Consider the following 15932-nt stretch of genomic DNA (forward strand, 5'->3'; position numbering starts at 1 on the left):
ACAAACAGTTCTTCTGCCTCCGTCCATCGTCCTTGATTCCGGTACGTCGACGCCAGATTAGCCATGCTGGTCAGCGTGTCTGGATGCTCCTCTCCTAGCGCCCTCTTTCTTGTCTCTATTACCCGCACGTCCAGCTCTTCCGCCTCCGTCCATCGTCCTTGATTCCAAAACGTCGACGCCAGATTAGCCATGCTGGTCAGCGTGTCTGGATGCTCCTCTCCCAGCACCCTCTTTCTCGTCTCTATCACTCGCACCTCCAGCTCTTCTGCCTCCGTCCATCGTCCTTGATTCCGGTACGTCGACGCCAGATTGGCCATGCTAGTTAGCGTGGAAGGATGCTCCTCCCCAAGTGCCTTTGAACATAGCTTTAACTCTCGTGCCTGCAGCTCTTCCGCCTCCGTCCATCGTCCTTGATTCCAGTACGTCGACGCCAGATTAGCCATGCTAGTCAGCGTGGAAGGATGCTCCTCTCCCAGCGCCCTCAAACTCGTCTCCATCACTCGCACAAACAGCTCTTCTGCCTCCGTCCATCGCCCTTGATTCCGATACGTCGACGCCAGATTGGCCATGCTGGTCAGCGTGTCTGGATGCTCCTCTCCCAGCACCCTCTTTCCCGTCTCCATCACTCGCACCTCTAGCTCTTCTGCCTCCGTCCATCGTCCTGCAAGGTGTCTCGCCAGTGCCACCATCGCCATACTCGTCAGTGTCTCCTTATTATCTTGTCCAAGTAGCTTTTCTCTTAGCTTCATAGACTGTGTGGACATATTTTCTGCATCGGATATAGTTCCTTTGGTCCATGCATACCATGCCGCTTTGTACAAGACTGAGGCCCACTGCAGTAAAGCGCGTTCACCTTCTGGCTTCTGCTCAAGCGCCGCCTTCGCATGCGGAAACAGAGCTTGGCACACCCCCCAGTTTTCGTACTCGCCTGTGGGAAACGCCGCACATAGATTCTTGACGTATTGCCGCTTCCATCTTTCGAGCTGCCCATGGGTCTCGAGCCATTTACGGGTCGCTAGCTGCACCAACCTGTGCATCTCCAAAGTAGTGCTGTTTGCGCCGAATACAAACGAGCAGTCTCTAAGCACCAAAAGATCGTCTTCAAACTCGTCCATACTAGACACGGATGCGCCGTCTTTACTATCTTCACGCTCATTATCACCGCTTATATGTGGAGACCCCTCATCACCTTCGTTCTGTGCTTCACTTCGATCCCGTAGCAAGTCTTCAGGAATCCCCTGCCGGTCGAAAAGGCTCATCAGCGACAGAAGATCCGCCGCAGAGGGCCGGGTCTGCTGTACATGATCGAACGATATTTGCCAGGTTATGATAATAGAGTTCTTAGCATCCCAGTCTCTGCGGAACTGTCCAGTGTCATCTCCGAGGAGCCTTGACTTTTGCCTGTCGTTCTTGCGGAACTTCTCTAGGTACTGTCGAACTGAATATCGCGGCGTTCGGTGGCAGATATATGCAGCCGCCTGCACAATTGCAAGCGGCATAAACTCAAGCGCGGCAGCAAGCTCAGCAGTGTCCTTCGCATCGTTCTGATATCCTAGCTTTCGGTCAAGCAGGTCCACTGCGTGCACCTCATCCATTGGCTCCACCGCAATTATATTGCGCTCTTCGACCAGCCTCAGCGCCACACTTTTGTTCCGGGTCGTGATCAGGACCGAACCATTTTGACTCCGGGGCAAATATGCGGACAATGGCTGCGTTGTTACGCTGCCTGCCTGTGCTGACTGCCTCGTGGGCGCAGACTCGACAAGAAATCGAGCATCGTCGGCGTTGTCGAGGACAACAATCCACCTCCCATGCTTTTCATCCCGCAGCCAGTCGTGAACTGCCTTGAATATATCTATTTTAGGGTTCCGCCGGCCGGGGAGCTTAACTTGGTCCGCGACATCGCAGAAGCTCTGCTCGAAACGAGCGGCGTTGCTCGCATGTATCCAGAACACCCACGTTCCGGGTGACTGCTCTCTCACTCGATACGAGTACTCGATCGCAAGCTGCGACTTCCTATGGCAGTGCTCAGCGATCTAGCTTAGTCCGCGCTTTTGGAACTCACCCAACTCCGCCTAGCCCGACAAGTGCGGTCCTAGACGCCGGCATGGAGCACTTGCTGTGAATCTGATCTAGCATCGTCTTGCGCTCGACAAAGTCAGGGTCGCGAGAGAATGGAACGGTGGATAGCGGGATGGGCGGCGTCTCGGGTCGTTCTACGCGATTGCGGGTTTAGCATGGCGAACTTTCTAAAGTCACCAAGGCTGCTGGCTTACCGGTCGGAAGATTGAAGTTGTTTGTAACGCTCCCTGTGTTATAGCCTACCTGGCTACCATAATTTTCTGGGCCAGAGAATGTAATATGTGGGAACGGGACTGTTCACTCTAGCTTTAGCCGCGTTCTGAACTATGTTGCTTTTACGTACGTTGTGCGCGATCCTGCCGCTGCTCTGCCTGCGATGGTTGCGCGGTAATCACCTCAGGCACGCCGGTATTCTCTACTGCTGCCAGGTGTTTTACCCAACGACGAAGCTCTCCAGCAAAGATAGCGAAACCGGGATCATTCGCATTCTCGAACTTTGTCATATTTATGTGGTTGTTTCGTATCCCGATTGGAATATAGCCGGGTAGGATAGCGGAGTGTGAAGGCACAACCTGAAGCGATGTCAGTATACGGAGAGAATAAAGGGCAGGTGAACTTACAGTACCGACTCCCGGGAGGGGCAATTCTTCATAGAAGCACGTAATGTCGATCAGTGGAAGCGTAGCGCCAGCCCGCGATCTAATCATCGTGTGGAAACTGTCTTGGATATGCGCAAGAACCTCCGAGTCGGTCTTAAGGACTTGGAGAATCTCGGGATTCGTCTGCTTAAAGAGCCCGATTGACCTCGCGAGCATCTCAGCCCATCTAGCGAGGCTAGAGCCGTGATGCGGCGTGCCGAGGAATACGATGCCGCGAGTGAGCTCGAGTATGCTCTTTAGATGTTTCTCTGGCCGCTGGTCCGCTATAACTAGAGCCTGCAGATCGTGTTAGTGGGCTGTCAACTAATCAGGCGCTGTATTGGAAGTCTTACATTCTCACAGACTAGCCCACCCAGACTGTGACCACGAAGATGAGAGGACGATGATTCTGCTACGGTAAGCGCGACTTCCTAATTAATAGCCGTGTTTGCGCTAACCGTGTCATCATCGTCCCTGAACGCTGCGACCGCAGCCAGAAGGTTCATGGCATGATTCCCAATTCGATTCTGGGATACCATGCCCCGCCAATTTGCTATATATGCGTCGTATCCGAACGTGAGGATGCGTGCGTTGGGGACTTTGAGTGGTAGCAGCGTTTGAGGCCATGGCGCCGCTGCGCCCTTGGCCGTCCACGTCTTCTCACGGTCTCCCGTCAGGCCGTGGATGAATATGATGCTGGGCAGCGAGTTAGTAGTAGATCCGCCTAGAGTATACGGAGCTGAACTTACTCGACAACGCTGTCTGTTGTCTTGTGGAGTAGCTTGATGCCGGACGGAAAGACCTTTCTCGAGGCTGGAGGCGTTGTGGATGAGATCGTGGATGTGCTGGCGGAGGAAGCGTCAGTGTTCGCGGGGCCTTTCGCCCGTCGCTCAAGCCAGCGTCTCATTGCCACGCGAAAGACGCGATCGCTCGCGTGTCAGTCTGCAGCGACGGGAACCGGAGTGGGAACCGGGGTAGGAACAAAGGTGCAACAAAAGAACCGAGCAGCAGCGGCAGCACTGAGGCTGTTATGGGGGCCCACGAGACACACCTTCACAGCCGCAGCCATGTGTTGTTGGACGCAATTGGGCGCCATCATTCGGATCATGCGGATAGAAGCGCCTAGCTGAAGACAAGCCTTGATCCCCTACAAACATGCACACTCATTATACCGAAATTTTACAGCATGCTTCCGGAGCAGCGGACTGCTAATACCAAGTGGTATTTGCAGCCGAGTAATCAGGCGTTGTCCCCTTCTTTCCTATAACCAATAACAAAGCTTTGCAGCAAATGGAAGTTATTGGCTTTCTGAATATGTCTTGGCCGGTACGACATTTGATTGTGGTGGTGTTGTGTCTGTATTGGGCGAGTTGGGTTTTTGGAAGCCGCCAGTCTCCCAAGCCGTCAACTATCAGCTTCTGTTCTCTCTGAGATTTACACCGGCTCAATACACCATTGTAACGCACTCTTACTATTGTATTGCACTATATCAGACATTCCCCCCCAATTCTAACCGTCTACTAATGCCATGCCATGCGATAAAAGCTCCCCTTCCCCCAAAAGAGACACATAAATCGGGAGAAAGCCAAACAGGCCATCATCCCCAGCCAACCACCTGCCGTCTAGAGGATGCAGGAAAGCGGAGAAACAGACGGAAGACCTGACATCCCGATACCCAGAAAAACGAAAGAACAGATCCATGAAATGCTGTATGCCATGCCACATGCCATGCCAAAAATGTCAAATATGCTCGCATGCAGCCGCTGAATCCCAGGGCCCCTCAAAAAAAGGAACCGCGCTGGCATGTTCGAAATAGCCATGCAAAACCGGGACGCTCTAAAGCCCATCATCCGCTACCCTCATCTCTAAACCTATCCGCCCAAAAGGCATCTAAACACCACCATACCCTCCCCTCTCCGCCCCCAACAACGCTCTCCCCTCGTCCCCTCTGGCACTTCTAGCAGGACTAACCCCCCTCGGCGTCCCCGCGACACTCACACTCGGGACCCAGCCCCGCATCCACCCACTAACCCTATGCCAGCGCCACCTCCTCCCGCGCCCATCCGCTCCCATCTCTCCCACCCTTCCCTCGCCCCTCCCAACAACCACTACAGTCTCCCTCCTCCTCTTCCCCCCCTCCCGCGCGGCCTCCCCATCCCCAAAAACAAGAAACTGCACACCCACCGCCGCATCCATCACCAGCACGCCCGCCGCCCCAAGCCAAAACGGCAGCGCGCGCGCCACCCAGTCCGCGCGCCGACTGCCCTCCTCCCCAACCCAGCCTCTGCCTTCCCCCGGCGCGAAGTCGGTCCAGGCGCAGGGATTCGCCAGCAGCGAGGAGGCATAGAACAGGTTGCCGAAAAACGCGGCGGCGAAGAGGGTCGCGGAGAGGCCGGCGGTGCTGCGGCGGCGGTGGTTCTTGTAGAGTTGCGGGAGGCGCGACCCGAGGTAGAGGAGCGTGCTGAGCCAGGAGAGGATGGTGCCGAGGGAGAGGGGGTGGGGTCGGCGGGGTGGGGGCGGGGACGGGGTGGAGGGAGGTTGCGGCGGTGTGCTGGGCTGCGATGGCGAGGAGCAGCGAGATGTACAGCAGCGTCTTGGGAGACGGCATGGGGGAGCTCCGGCGCGCGACGCGGTGGATCGTTCTGTGCGGCGCGGCCGCCGGGGGGTGGGGTGGAGGAGAAGGGGGCGGAGGAGGACGACGCGATGCTGCGCGCGAGCTCGTCCCTGGGCGAGGCGGGCGAGCGGGCGAAGTTCGGGATGCGGAATACGTCCATTGGGTTGGAGCGGTGCGGCAGCGGCACATCGAGCGGGTTCCTGGCGCCGCCGCCGTGGCCGTAGCCGTCTTTCTTGTCGCTGCTGCTGCGTGGCCGCTCGCTGCCGGGTGTGCTGCTGCCCACGCTGATCCCGTCCAACACCTCTGTTATCCCGTCTGACCCGGAGAAGGAGTCGTCGTCGTTGTTGGAGGAGCTGCGCTTGTGGCTAAGCGTATCCCATGCGCTGCGCAGGGGCCGGCCGTGTCCGAGTCGCTCGTACCAGAGCCATTGGCTTACTAGCACCATGTCGACGGAGCAGTAGTAGCCGCCGAGTAGGATCTGCCACAGCGCCTGGCTTGTGAATATGCAGCCGAGGAAGTTGGAGGCGTCGCCGAGCAGCCATTCGGTCAGGAAGAAGACACTGAGGCCGGATGTCGATTTAAGGGTGTAGTTCTTGTATATCTGCGGGAGCTGCGCGAACAGCCATGATAGGATGCTGCATGCGCCCAGGAGGGTAGATATTAATGCTAGGTTGGTCGGGACGCAGGTATGGAAGGTGGCGGAGATGTGGTAGAGAAATTGGTTTTCGGGTTCGCAGAGTGGAGGCAGGGAGGGTTCTAGGAAGTTGAGGGGGGAGAATCGTGACATGTTGTCATCTGTAGTGAGGATTGCGTCGTGCGTAACTCGGGTAAGCGACTCCAACAGTAGGGAGGTATTATAAAGGCCTGCGCCCGTCCTGCTCTTGAAGCCCCTTCTGCCTCCCCGACCCTTTATTTGTTGATATCCAGGCCTCCTCAATACCCTGGCAGTTTCTCAGTCAGATGCTGAGTTCAGGTGGTGACTGGTGAGGCGGCACAGCCACGAGGTCGCCCAACTCCGAAATGTCTCAGCCACCAGTTCTTCCCAGCTGACGTTGGACACTGAAGGTGGCAGCTCGAGTACAGGCTAGGCAGAGGTAATGAAGGTGGTAGGTCCAGGCTGACAATAATTTCTATAAGGGTCTAAAGGTCGCAACGGGACGGGCAACGTACTCGCAGAAACACAGTTGACGCAGAATGGCGGCACGGATGCCCGAAGGATAGATAAGCGGCGCCAGATCGGGTGGTGCAGCACAAAGTGGAAATATCAATACAGCGATCCTTGTCTTGTTAGGAATAGAAGGAAAGTGGCTAGTGAAACTCTATCGAGACACCTGAGGAATGAAAAGCACAGAGAACAACGAGAGACGAAGCGATGGCCAGTGATGGTCAGTATGGTCGATGATGGTCATCCCGGGTGGAGCGGATGACTCCCAGACTGTTGAGGGTGGCCGCCCACCAGCGAGGGGCCCCAGATAATTATGCGCATGATTCACGGTAAGATAGGCAATAATAAAAGGGTGGCCGGGAATCTTCGCTGACTGGCCCAGACTGGCTGCGACACACTCTCGACGGTCGGGCTGTTGGTTGATAAGACTGACGGTCCGAAGGGGAAAAGGAAGGGAAGCGAGGGAAGCCTTATCGCCCAAGTCCGAGCTAAGGGGGGGAGCCGCTGTGGTGTTGCAGTCAGTTGGCTGCGGGACGCCTTTATTAAGCACGCGACCAAACCGCCACCACGCCGCCCGACAATCTAATCCATCTCATCCACCCAGCTGCCGCGGAAATACCACCGATCGTGCCAAGACAGAGACCCTGCATTCGCCCATGAAAGTACAAATACGTACCTGGATACTCGTCATAGGGGCCGCCAGCATATCTCTACGAAAGTTGGACCGTGCCCAGACACCAAAATACCCATAACCGGGGGTACGCGTATTACTTCTACAGGTTCAATTAATATACATCGATCAACCATGCCTTCCAATCGTACTTCTGATGATATAGGCTTTGTCCCACCGTTGGCTTCGTCATATTGAGCGACTCAACTCCAAAGATTGAGTGTATCTAGGAATTGTATATCAAAATCGACAGCTTCTACAATCACGTAGATTCGATCACGGAGCCTTGATCCTATTGATTCTATTGGCTGGATCTTCAATCACCATTGGACGAATTCCACCAGCTGAAAGATACCACAACGACGCCACGACAGCCACTGCAGCATCGCGCAGCCATCTCCGCACCAATCCCATCTCTACATGCAGAGAAGAGATCCTGCACCGAGCGAGGCTTGCCTCAAACAATCATGTCCATGAGAACAACACTCGAGTCTACACCGAAAGATCGCCAAGAGCGCCTCCGTTTGTCATATTTAGTCACCATAGGCTGCTCAATGGCTTCAAGACGCAACATCACGCCATCTCAATTACAATTGTACCCACCGACTGAAGAACACCGCGGCGTGGGTAAGGAAGCTGCGCGACAGCAAGCCTCAAGACCCGGAGCATCGGCAGAACAAGCAAAACAAGCAAACAAGCCCCACCAACCACCCTCCCCACCCTGCATCATGCCCTCATACTCACTAAACCCAGCAGCCCAACAAAACCCCATCTCACTAACCCCACCCAATTCCGCGCCACCACAATCCCCGCCGCCCCCACCGCATACACCCAGCAGCGCCCTCCACCCCCGCTCTGCCCCACCGCCACCGCCACAAGATCGCAAACCAAACACCCGCCAAGCGCCCAATTGCTCGCGTTCGCAGCGCCCGCGAAACCGGAGCCCCGTCGCGACTTTGACGGCGGAGCTCGGCAGCACGCCGCGGAAGCGGGCCGCGGAGGCGTTGTGCAGCAGGTCGAGGACGCCGATGCCGGCGAAGGACTTGGCGACGAGGTGGGAGAGCGTGTTGGTGAGAACGAGGGCGTTGGAGGCGCGGAGGGCGGAGGCGTTCCAGAAGAACACCCGTGCTGCGATGGGAAGAGGGGGTTAGTGAATATGGACCGAACTCGACTTCGTTACCGGGATTTGTTCGCTAGGCTTGAGAGCCGCTGTGCAGTAGAGCTTTCAGGTAGGCTGAGCGGAGAAGGGATAAGGGCAGCTGTGTCTTGTGGAGGAAGATTAGGGAGGACGGGTAAGACTCGCTCCTAATGCACACGGCGCGTAGTCTGTCACTAGGTCTACTTTTTCCTTCGTTCCATCCCCTTTCTACCGCTTCTATAGCCACACTAGCTGCTGCGGGAAGAAGAGGGCCGCGATGAAGTATCTGCGATCGCGTCAGTACTACTCTTTCATATTCCTCTTTTCTAGAGCTTCCTCCAGCAGCCCGGAATTACCCTCTTCACCCACTTCCATGCTCTAAGACCCTACACGCTGTTCGTGCGCGGCTTCGTGGCTGAAATCCTGGTATGATGGAGGGAAAGGGGAAGGTAAGGACACTACTCACGGCTGTGGACTAAACGCCGCCGGATTCGCGTCACGCACGTTTTTCATGTTTGGGGAAGACAACATACCGCACTGCTGCGCTGCGAAGCCGTAGAGGAAGGAGGCCGGCGCTGGGTAGCGCGCTGTGCTGCGTGAGATGCCCATTCTTGGACCTCTGAAGGTTGATTGAAGTAGAGTAGAGAGTAGTAGACAGTAGACAGTAGACGCAGTAGCAGTAGCAGTATGACATGCAATTGGCGTCCTGGTGGGTCTAATTGGTGGGGGATGGCCAGATTCGTAGGACGTTGGAGTCGTATGATGGAAAGAGAAAGTTAGAAAGAGACTGAAGAACAGCACACAGATTACACTGAAACAAGAATCCAGTCTTGAATGCTCCATCGAAAGCGGCTGAATACATTCGCAAGCCCCCAGTTGCGTAGAAAAAGTAATCACGTCATCGAAAGACCCTTGCATCACATCTCCAGCTCCACATCGCACTCCCACGATCTCCTCGGCCACTCCAATTCTCTCATCTCAACCAAGCCTCACACAATGTCACAACATACACAAAGCCTGCATAAAAACCACTGATTAAAATTCCGTTTTGTTGTTCGAGCTATCATGGACCTAGTACAGCCGCATCCTAACATTCCAGCCAGAATATTTCTATCTATGCAAACATAACTAAGCCGAACCCAACTCCCTAGGAACAGGAACGAAGAAATCGAAGAAAACGAAGTGAAGAAGCCCGCTAGAAGCTGGGTGAGGTACTAGAAGTAGCATTACAGACAATATGACAAGAAAGATCAGAGCAGAGACATGTGTATCTACGCGGAAGGGGTGTGGGGTAAGGGTCTACAGTGCGGTATGCGCATGTCTCCACTAGATGTAGGAGCGGATTAAGGGGTAGAGGATAGACGGAAGGGGACGGGTGGTTGGAACGACTGGATGGATATCCAAATCTACTCCCGCGACACGTCGCGCCCGAACATCTTCGCCTTAACCCAGTCCATAACGACCAAGATACGGTTGCGCGCTGCATATCCATTAGCCACATGCCATCAAGAAAATCCCTCCAACAGAAGACAAACAGATAGGACAGAAGGGGGAAAGGGCCACTTACTGCTAAAGCACATGCTCAAATACGCGCTCCTCCAGAAAAAGTACGTCAGCGTGCCTCCGGTCGCCAGATTTCCCGTCAACCAGCTAATATCCGCCACCGCCTTCTCAGAACCAATGTACGCCAACGAGCCTTGATGCGAGTACTCGAACGGCCCCATCTGCTTGACGCGGCGCAGGCGCTTCTGCAGCTCCTTGATCTCAGCAAACACCTGGTCGCGCGCGGCTTTATTCGGTGCGCTCTCCTGGGCTTCCGACAGCTGGTTCAGCTCCAGCTCGACCTGCTCCGTCTTGGCCATCTGGTTGAACAGGCGCGCCAGGAACGCGCCCTCCTGCGCCGCCACCTGCGCCGTCGGCGCGTAGTTGGCCACCGCGCAGTCGCCGACCGCCCAGATGTTCTCAGTGCCCTTGACGACTAGGTATTCGTTGACGGCCAGCCCGCGCCGCGAGTCCTTCTGCGCGGGGATCTGCATCATCAGGTCCTTGACGACGGGGCGCAGCGCGTTGCCGGTGGCCCACACGAGCAGGCCGAAGGGGATGCGCTCGAGGATTTTTTTGCCGTCCGGGCCGGTCGATTCGGCTTCGATGTATTTGTCGGTGACGTTTTTGACCATGGTTTTGGTGCGGATGGTAATAGTTTCTTCTTTGAATGTCTTTTCGGTGTATTCGATCAGTTGCTTGGAGAACATGGGGAGGACCTTTGGATAATGTTAGTGGACTTTCGGAAGGAGAGAGGGGGATGTACACACGTTTGGCAGGGCTTCCACGAGTGTGACGTGGAAGTTCTCCTTGATGTCAGGGATCCACTTCCTCAGGTCATCGTTGAAGAAATCTTGAAGCTCGCCAGCAAACTCGACACCTGTGGGTCCACCGCCAACTACAACCATGTGAAGAAGTCTTTTAATCTCGTCTGGATTCTGGTCTTTGAAGGTGGCGGTTTCGCAGCAGTCCATGATGCGTTTCCGGATCCGTTGGGCATCGCCGACTTCTTTCAAGAACAGACCGTGTTCTCGTACACCAGGAATACCTGATTGATAATTAGCTTTTGTATAGCATATGGATTTTGGGCTTTCTCACCAAAAGTAGCATTCTCGGCACCAACTCCGACAACAAGCATATCAAAGGAGACTTCGGTTGAAGAGATATCGCCCTTGATCTCCGAGTCATCATTGATGTATACAACCTTCTTCTGATAATCGATCTTTGTAGCCTCCGCTTCATAGAATTTGACCGCAGCTTTCTTGTGGCGTAGGAAGTTGCGGATTGGCTCCATGATAGACCGATGCTCGATTGTGCCAGTAGTGCATGATGGCAACAAGGGCGTGAATAGGAAGTAGTTGCGCGGTGATACTACAATGACGTTGTAGTTCTCGGTATCGAGTTTCTTAAGCAGCGAAACGGCGCCCCATCCAGTTCCTATCAGCAGTCAATTGGGTGAGTCAGAGCAAAATTGAATGGAGAGAGTTCCATACCGAGAATCACCAGCGTCTTCTTGCTTGGGTCTGGATTGGGCTGGTCAGCGGGATGCCGCATTATGTAGATGCCATATCCAAGGTATGCGATTCCGCCCAATGCTGACAGATAAGTGAGCCTCCATGTCCATCGTAGGATGCCGAATCCTCCATGTTTCGCTTTGGCGACAGTCTCAGGCTTGGCTACATCTTCCGTCGATGCTCGCCGGATTGATTGACGCAGGGCAGTCTTGTAAAAGGTAGGTCGGGGAGCTCCTCGAGCTCTGGAAGTGACGATGGATGGGCGGGAGGTAGCAAAGGTACGGCGGCCAGTCAGCGAGATGTGGGCCAGGAGGTTGGCAGAGGCGAGCGGCCTCATAGCAGGAGCCATTGAGGATATTCAAAGTGTGCAGCAGTCCTTCAATGATGGTCGCGTGTTATATCGACGGTCGGTCGTGTGGGTAGTTAGTGTGTTGGCGTTACTTTGCGCTGACTGAACTTTTTTCTGCACTGGCGATGACGGCGGGCAAACCTCGCTCGCTCAGCTGCGACCCCTGCCCGCGGCCGTTGGTTGCTTTTGCTTTCCAAGATGTGCAGATAAGCCTTCGCCCCAACCAAATGGTCAATTCCAGCTACTCACCAGGTCACGGCCTTTAAACCCGCGCCTGTGTTGAAGGCCCAGCCCAGATGCGGTCCGAGACGGTGTCGGGACTCCTCACGAATGATTATTCGAAACGGGCAAATTTTCATGTCATTCCCTCAACAACAAAACAACTCCCCGTGCAATTTTGGTAATTACGCCCTTCCTTTGTACTCCCGATTCTCTAACCCAGCTCTGTCGCTCGACTCCGCTGATCTCCCACGAAAATAACCCGGACTTCTCCTCGGCACGTGGGTGTGAAGAGAGCTTTTTAGCTTGTGACAAGAGCTCTGGACACCAGGGAGCTCGACACGCACGCGGGTGAAAGGGGGAGCATTTCTCATTTCCAAATCCGACTGAGGCTCAACGGATCAGCGGGCTTGTGGGGCTATTGACATTGTTGTCTCGGTACTACATTAAGTGAATTTATGAGACTCGACACCGCTATTCTGCCACTGCCGAAGTCTCACGGTAGGTACAGTTGATCATCTGAGCTTGGTGTATGATGTATGAATGATGTCTTCTTTCTCGTTCTCACCGCTATTGTACCTTGTCCTTTTGTTAAATACGTTCCTGCTTTTGCCATTCCTAATCTCTCTCCTGCTGGACATTCAAGGAAGTATTCGGTTCCGGGTTCGGAAACGATCTGGAGGCACCAGATCGGAGTTGATCTAGAGCTTCAATCTGATCTAGAAGTGGGTGTTTGGTGTATATGGCAACTTTTCAACCTGAAGTTCCTCTAGCGCGTTAAATCCGCACGCCATACTATATATAGTAGCTGAACTGAAGCTCTTGGCGTCAGATTAATATAAGGAGCCTTTAGTTTTAGCTCCAGATTTCAGACTGAATCTAGAACCCTGCTCGTGCATGCGCCCAATCGTCCACCCTACCTAGTGTGCTCTACTACCCCTCCCACCGACTGCAGTGAAATCTCCTTAATACGATGTTGGGTATATAACGATATCATTTGTAATACGATTTGCACCCTTGATTAATACTTTTTTGCTGTAATATTACGATAATCTGACTTTTGACAATATCGTTAAGCACTTGCCACCAATATCGGTATAACCAGTAGGGAATTTGTATGAGAGAGAGCCCTATTTAGTAGACATCTTAATCCTTTTTAGGTATTAAGCTCCTCTTTTTCCTGCCTATTCACCCAACACGTGACTCTTGATATAACAATACCATTAGTATTACGATACGCTCGGCCGAACAAACGGTATCGTACTAAAGAGATTTGACTGTATATTGCTGCTGCAGCTGTAGGCCCTATACGACGTCCTTCTCCTAATTCTTTCCTTCGCAATTCTTATCTGCCCGGGCGGTGTTTGTACTTAATACACTGATATATGGCGCGGGATGATATCCTTGGTGTTATATGCACGGTCCACACCCTTATCGATAACGCAGCACCCTGACGGGTGATGGAATAGCGTATGGAGCTTCTACAGCCTATAATTATTCAGGCTTTCTTTTGTTCTTAATTGTGAGCTTCATGGAGACAACTTACTGACCATACTCCACACAAGCTACATTTTTGATTGTAATCTACATTTATATTGCTTCAGGCAACGACCTGTATGACACCAACCAAGCGTACATTACTGTGCAGGACTGGATCAATTCGCACTCACATATATCTAATTTCGTAAGTACCTCGATTTCGGATAATTTTCATGAAATTCGTATATAAGAAGGGTTGGTCGAGTTTAATTAGGTATTCTAAAAGGTCCATTTAGTTTTGCGTCTTATCCCATTATTCACTTAGTGTGGTACACTATATCTCCCTATTCCTCCCCATTCACCCCAATAACCGCCTCCGCCTCCTTAACCAAAATCTCAAACGCCTGCCGCAAATACTTCTCCTCCGCCATCGGATTCGCACTCACCACCCTGATGTTATACGTCCCACCCACAACCCCACTCGACAGAAACACCTGGCCGCCCCCATTCACTCGCTCATACACCGCCTGCGTTGCCGCGTTCGCATTAGCCGTATACCGCGCCTCCGCATCCGCCGTAAAATCATTCAAATACACCCCAGGCCCGGGATCCGGGCGATCGGCGCGCGTGGTGGACGGGCGCCGCCCGCCCTTCCCCCACCCTTTCGGCCGCACGGTGAGGACAGTCAGCGCAAAGGCCGGGCCGGCCAGCACGGCGAACAGGTCGGGTCGCGTCAGGAGCAGGGAGTGGAAGAGCTCGCCGAGCTTCACGTGCCCCCGGATGTGGGACTGGAGCCCCTCGATGCCGTAGCTGCGCAGTACGAACCAGATTTTTAGCGCGCGGAAGCGGCGTCCCAGTGGAATTTGCCAGTCGCGGTAGTCGGTTATGAGGCCGGTGTCTGAGAAGGTGTTGCGGAGGTAGGAGGGGGTGATGCTGAGGGCAGAGGTGAGGGAAGTGCGGTGTTTTATGAAGAGGCAGCTGCGGTGAGTTAGCGGGGAGGTAGTAAGAGGAGTGGAGACAAGGAAAGGTGATGGAGAGTGGTATGATGGAAGAGGAGCATGATGGGAGAGGATTAGAGAGACGGAGACTCGCCTTGCGTCAAAGTTAGTAAGCAGCCATTTGTGCGTGTTGAAATCGAAGCTGTCGAATTTGTCGAAGTGCTTGGCGAGATGCTGGTACTCGGGACATACGAGCGCTGCGCCGGCGTAGGCAGCATCGACGTGAATCCAGATGTCTGGGTAGTCCTTAATGACCTCAGCGATGCCTTCGAAATCATCTATGGCACATGTTGCCGTCGTGCCCAGCGTGGCTGTAATATAGAATGGCTCCAGTCCCTGGCTCTTGCACCCTTCGATCTTCCTCCTGAGAGCGGCACCAGTCATTGTGAACCCAGTGTCTTTTGGAGCAGGCACGGATCGATACTTCGTGCCCGCAATATTCGCTGCCTTATGGGTAGAGCTATGCGCATGCTCGCTCCCCAATGCCACTAACCTTGCCCTCATCGCTCCCATTTCCCTTTCCTTCTCTTCCCCCTCCTCCATCCCTTCAAACCGCCTCCTCACAATCCTCTCCCTCGCCGCCACCATTACCGTCACGATCGCCTCACTTGCACTCCCCTGAATGACGCCCCCTCCCTCCCCCTTGCTTAAATAACATTCTGGCAGCCCAAGCAGTTGCGCAACCCAATCTAGTACTACCGTCTCGAGTTCTGTCACGGCAGGCGAACACAGCCAGTTGAACGCCGGCGCCGTGAACGCGGCGCTGTACAGCTCGCCCAGCATCCCCGGGAACGTCGAGTTCGCGGGGAAGAATGCCATGAAGTTCGGCGACTGCCAGTGCGTCAGGCCAGGCATTATCACGCGCTCGATGTCGGCCTGGATCGCGGGCCATGCCTCCCCGGTCTGAGGTGGGCCGGATGGCAGCAGTGGACGCAGGTAGCCCGGTGTTACGGTGGAGAGGACCGGGCGCGAGGGGAGAGTATCATAGTATTGGATTACTGGAGCTTGGTGTTAGTTTGGGCTGCCAATAGATGGAGTTGGAGAGCGTTACTCTCTTCAATGGCTGCGTGGGCTGCTTCGCGGAACTGCGAGGAGTTCATTGTGGCGGTTGAAGAGGATATTGATGGTGGGAGAGAAGAGAAGGGAATAATTGATTCGAGGCATGAGTTTTGTGTTTATATAGCATGAGAAAGTAATCGTAAAAGAAGGCTGGGACATATAGGTTTGCATGTGGTGTTGAGAAAAGTTACCGAAAAGTGGTGGACCATTCCGCACTTTACCGAGCCATTTCTAGTTTAGGTATAGCGGTGCGCCTTATCGATTACGCTGGGTATGTCATCGCGGAATTATTTGTAATTCCACCCTTCCCAATTCACCTCTGCACCGCTTATGGGCGGAAAGCTAATGCTTCCATGAGTTCCCTGCTACTTCTCCCTTTGCATCTCATGCCCTAGAAAAGTCGTACATGGCATGAAAGGCTGCATCACTAGGTATAGATCTTTATAGAAGTATTGCAAGTCAACA

General features: G+C 54.0%; 6 protein-coding genes across 6 annotated transcripts; 1 reads left to right on the plus strand and 5 right to left on the minus strand.

The window, feature by feature from the left end:
* Positions 1-8: 8 nt before the first annotated feature.
* K441DRAFT_236945 (TPR-like protein) lies at positions 9-2996 on the minus strand (the record flags this gene model as incomplete). The annotated part of the gene is made up of 5 exons (XM_067640681.1): positions 2703-2996; positions 2426-2654; positions 2277-2375; positions 2066-2216; positions 9-2016 (listed from the first exon to the last, which is right to left on the minus strand). Coding segments are annotated over exons 1-5 (2682 nt in total), but the record flags the coding sequence as incomplete, so codon positions are not given.
* A 1173-nt stretch (positions 2997-4169) lies between these two features.
* On the minus strand, positions 4170-6121 carry K441DRAFT_707630 (uncharacterized protein; the record flags this gene model as incomplete). The annotated part of the gene is made up of 2 exons (XM_067653734.1): positions 4170-5181; positions 5418-6121. 2 exons carry the CDS (start codon positions 6119-6121, stop codon positions 4611-4613), a joined length of 1275 nt encoding a protein of 424 aa, XP_067500077.1. The 3' UTR covers positions 4170-4610.
* A 1381-nt stretch (positions 6122-7502) lies between these two features.
* Positions 7503-8545, plus strand: K441DRAFT_237006 (uncharacterized protein). Its single transcript, XM_067640683.1, has one exon. It carries the CDS (start codon positions 7637-7639, stop codon positions 8318-8320), a length of 684 nt encoding a protein of 227 aa, XP_067500078.1. The 5' UTR covers positions 7503-7636; the 3' UTR covers positions 8321-8545.
* Positions 8433-9572, minus strand: K441DRAFT_237023 (uncharacterized protein). Its single transcript, XM_067640684.1, has 2 exons — positions 8774-9572; positions 8433-8593 (listed from the first exon to the last, which is right to left on the minus strand). Exons 1-2 carry the CDS (start codon positions 9223-9225, stop codon positions 8545-8547), a joined length of 501 nt encoding a protein of 166 aa, XP_067500079.1. The 5' UTR covers positions 9226-9572; the 3' UTR covers positions 8433-8544.
* Positions 9519-12091, minus strand: K441DRAFT_236994 (external NADH-ubiquinone oxidoreductase 1 mitochondrial precursor). Its single transcript, XM_067640682.1, has 4 exons — positions 11343-12091; positions 10948-11286; positions 10620-10897; positions 9519-10568 (listed from the first exon to the last, which is right to left on the minus strand). The coding sequence occupies exons 1-4, from the start codon at positions 11710-11712 to the stop codon at positions 9813-9815; spliced, it is 1743 nt and encodes a 580-aa protein (XP_067500080.1). The 5' UTR covers positions 11713-12091; the 3' UTR covers positions 9519-9812.
* A 1531-nt stretch (positions 12092-13622) lies between these two features.
* Positions 13623-15624, minus strand: K441DRAFT_698986 (dopa decarboxylase-like protein). Its single transcript, XM_067653113.1, has 2 exons — positions 15460-15624; positions 13623-15406 (listed from the first exon to the last, which is right to left on the minus strand). Exons 1-2 carry the CDS (start codon positions 15506-15508, stop codon positions 13755-13757), a joined length of 1701 nt encoding a protein of 566 aa, XP_067500081.1. The 5' UTR covers positions 15509-15624; the 3' UTR covers positions 13623-13754.
* Between the last annotated feature and the right edge of the window lie 308 nt (positions 15625-15932).

This window comes from Cenococcum geophilum (genome assembly GCF_001692895.1).
Source record: "Cenococcum geophilum 1.58 unplaced genomic scaffold K441scaffold_46, whole genome shotgun sequence".
Taxonomy (NCBI): domain Eukaryota; kingdom Fungi; phylum Ascomycota; class Dothideomycetes; order Gloniales; family Gloniaceae; genus Cenococcum; species Cenococcum geophilum.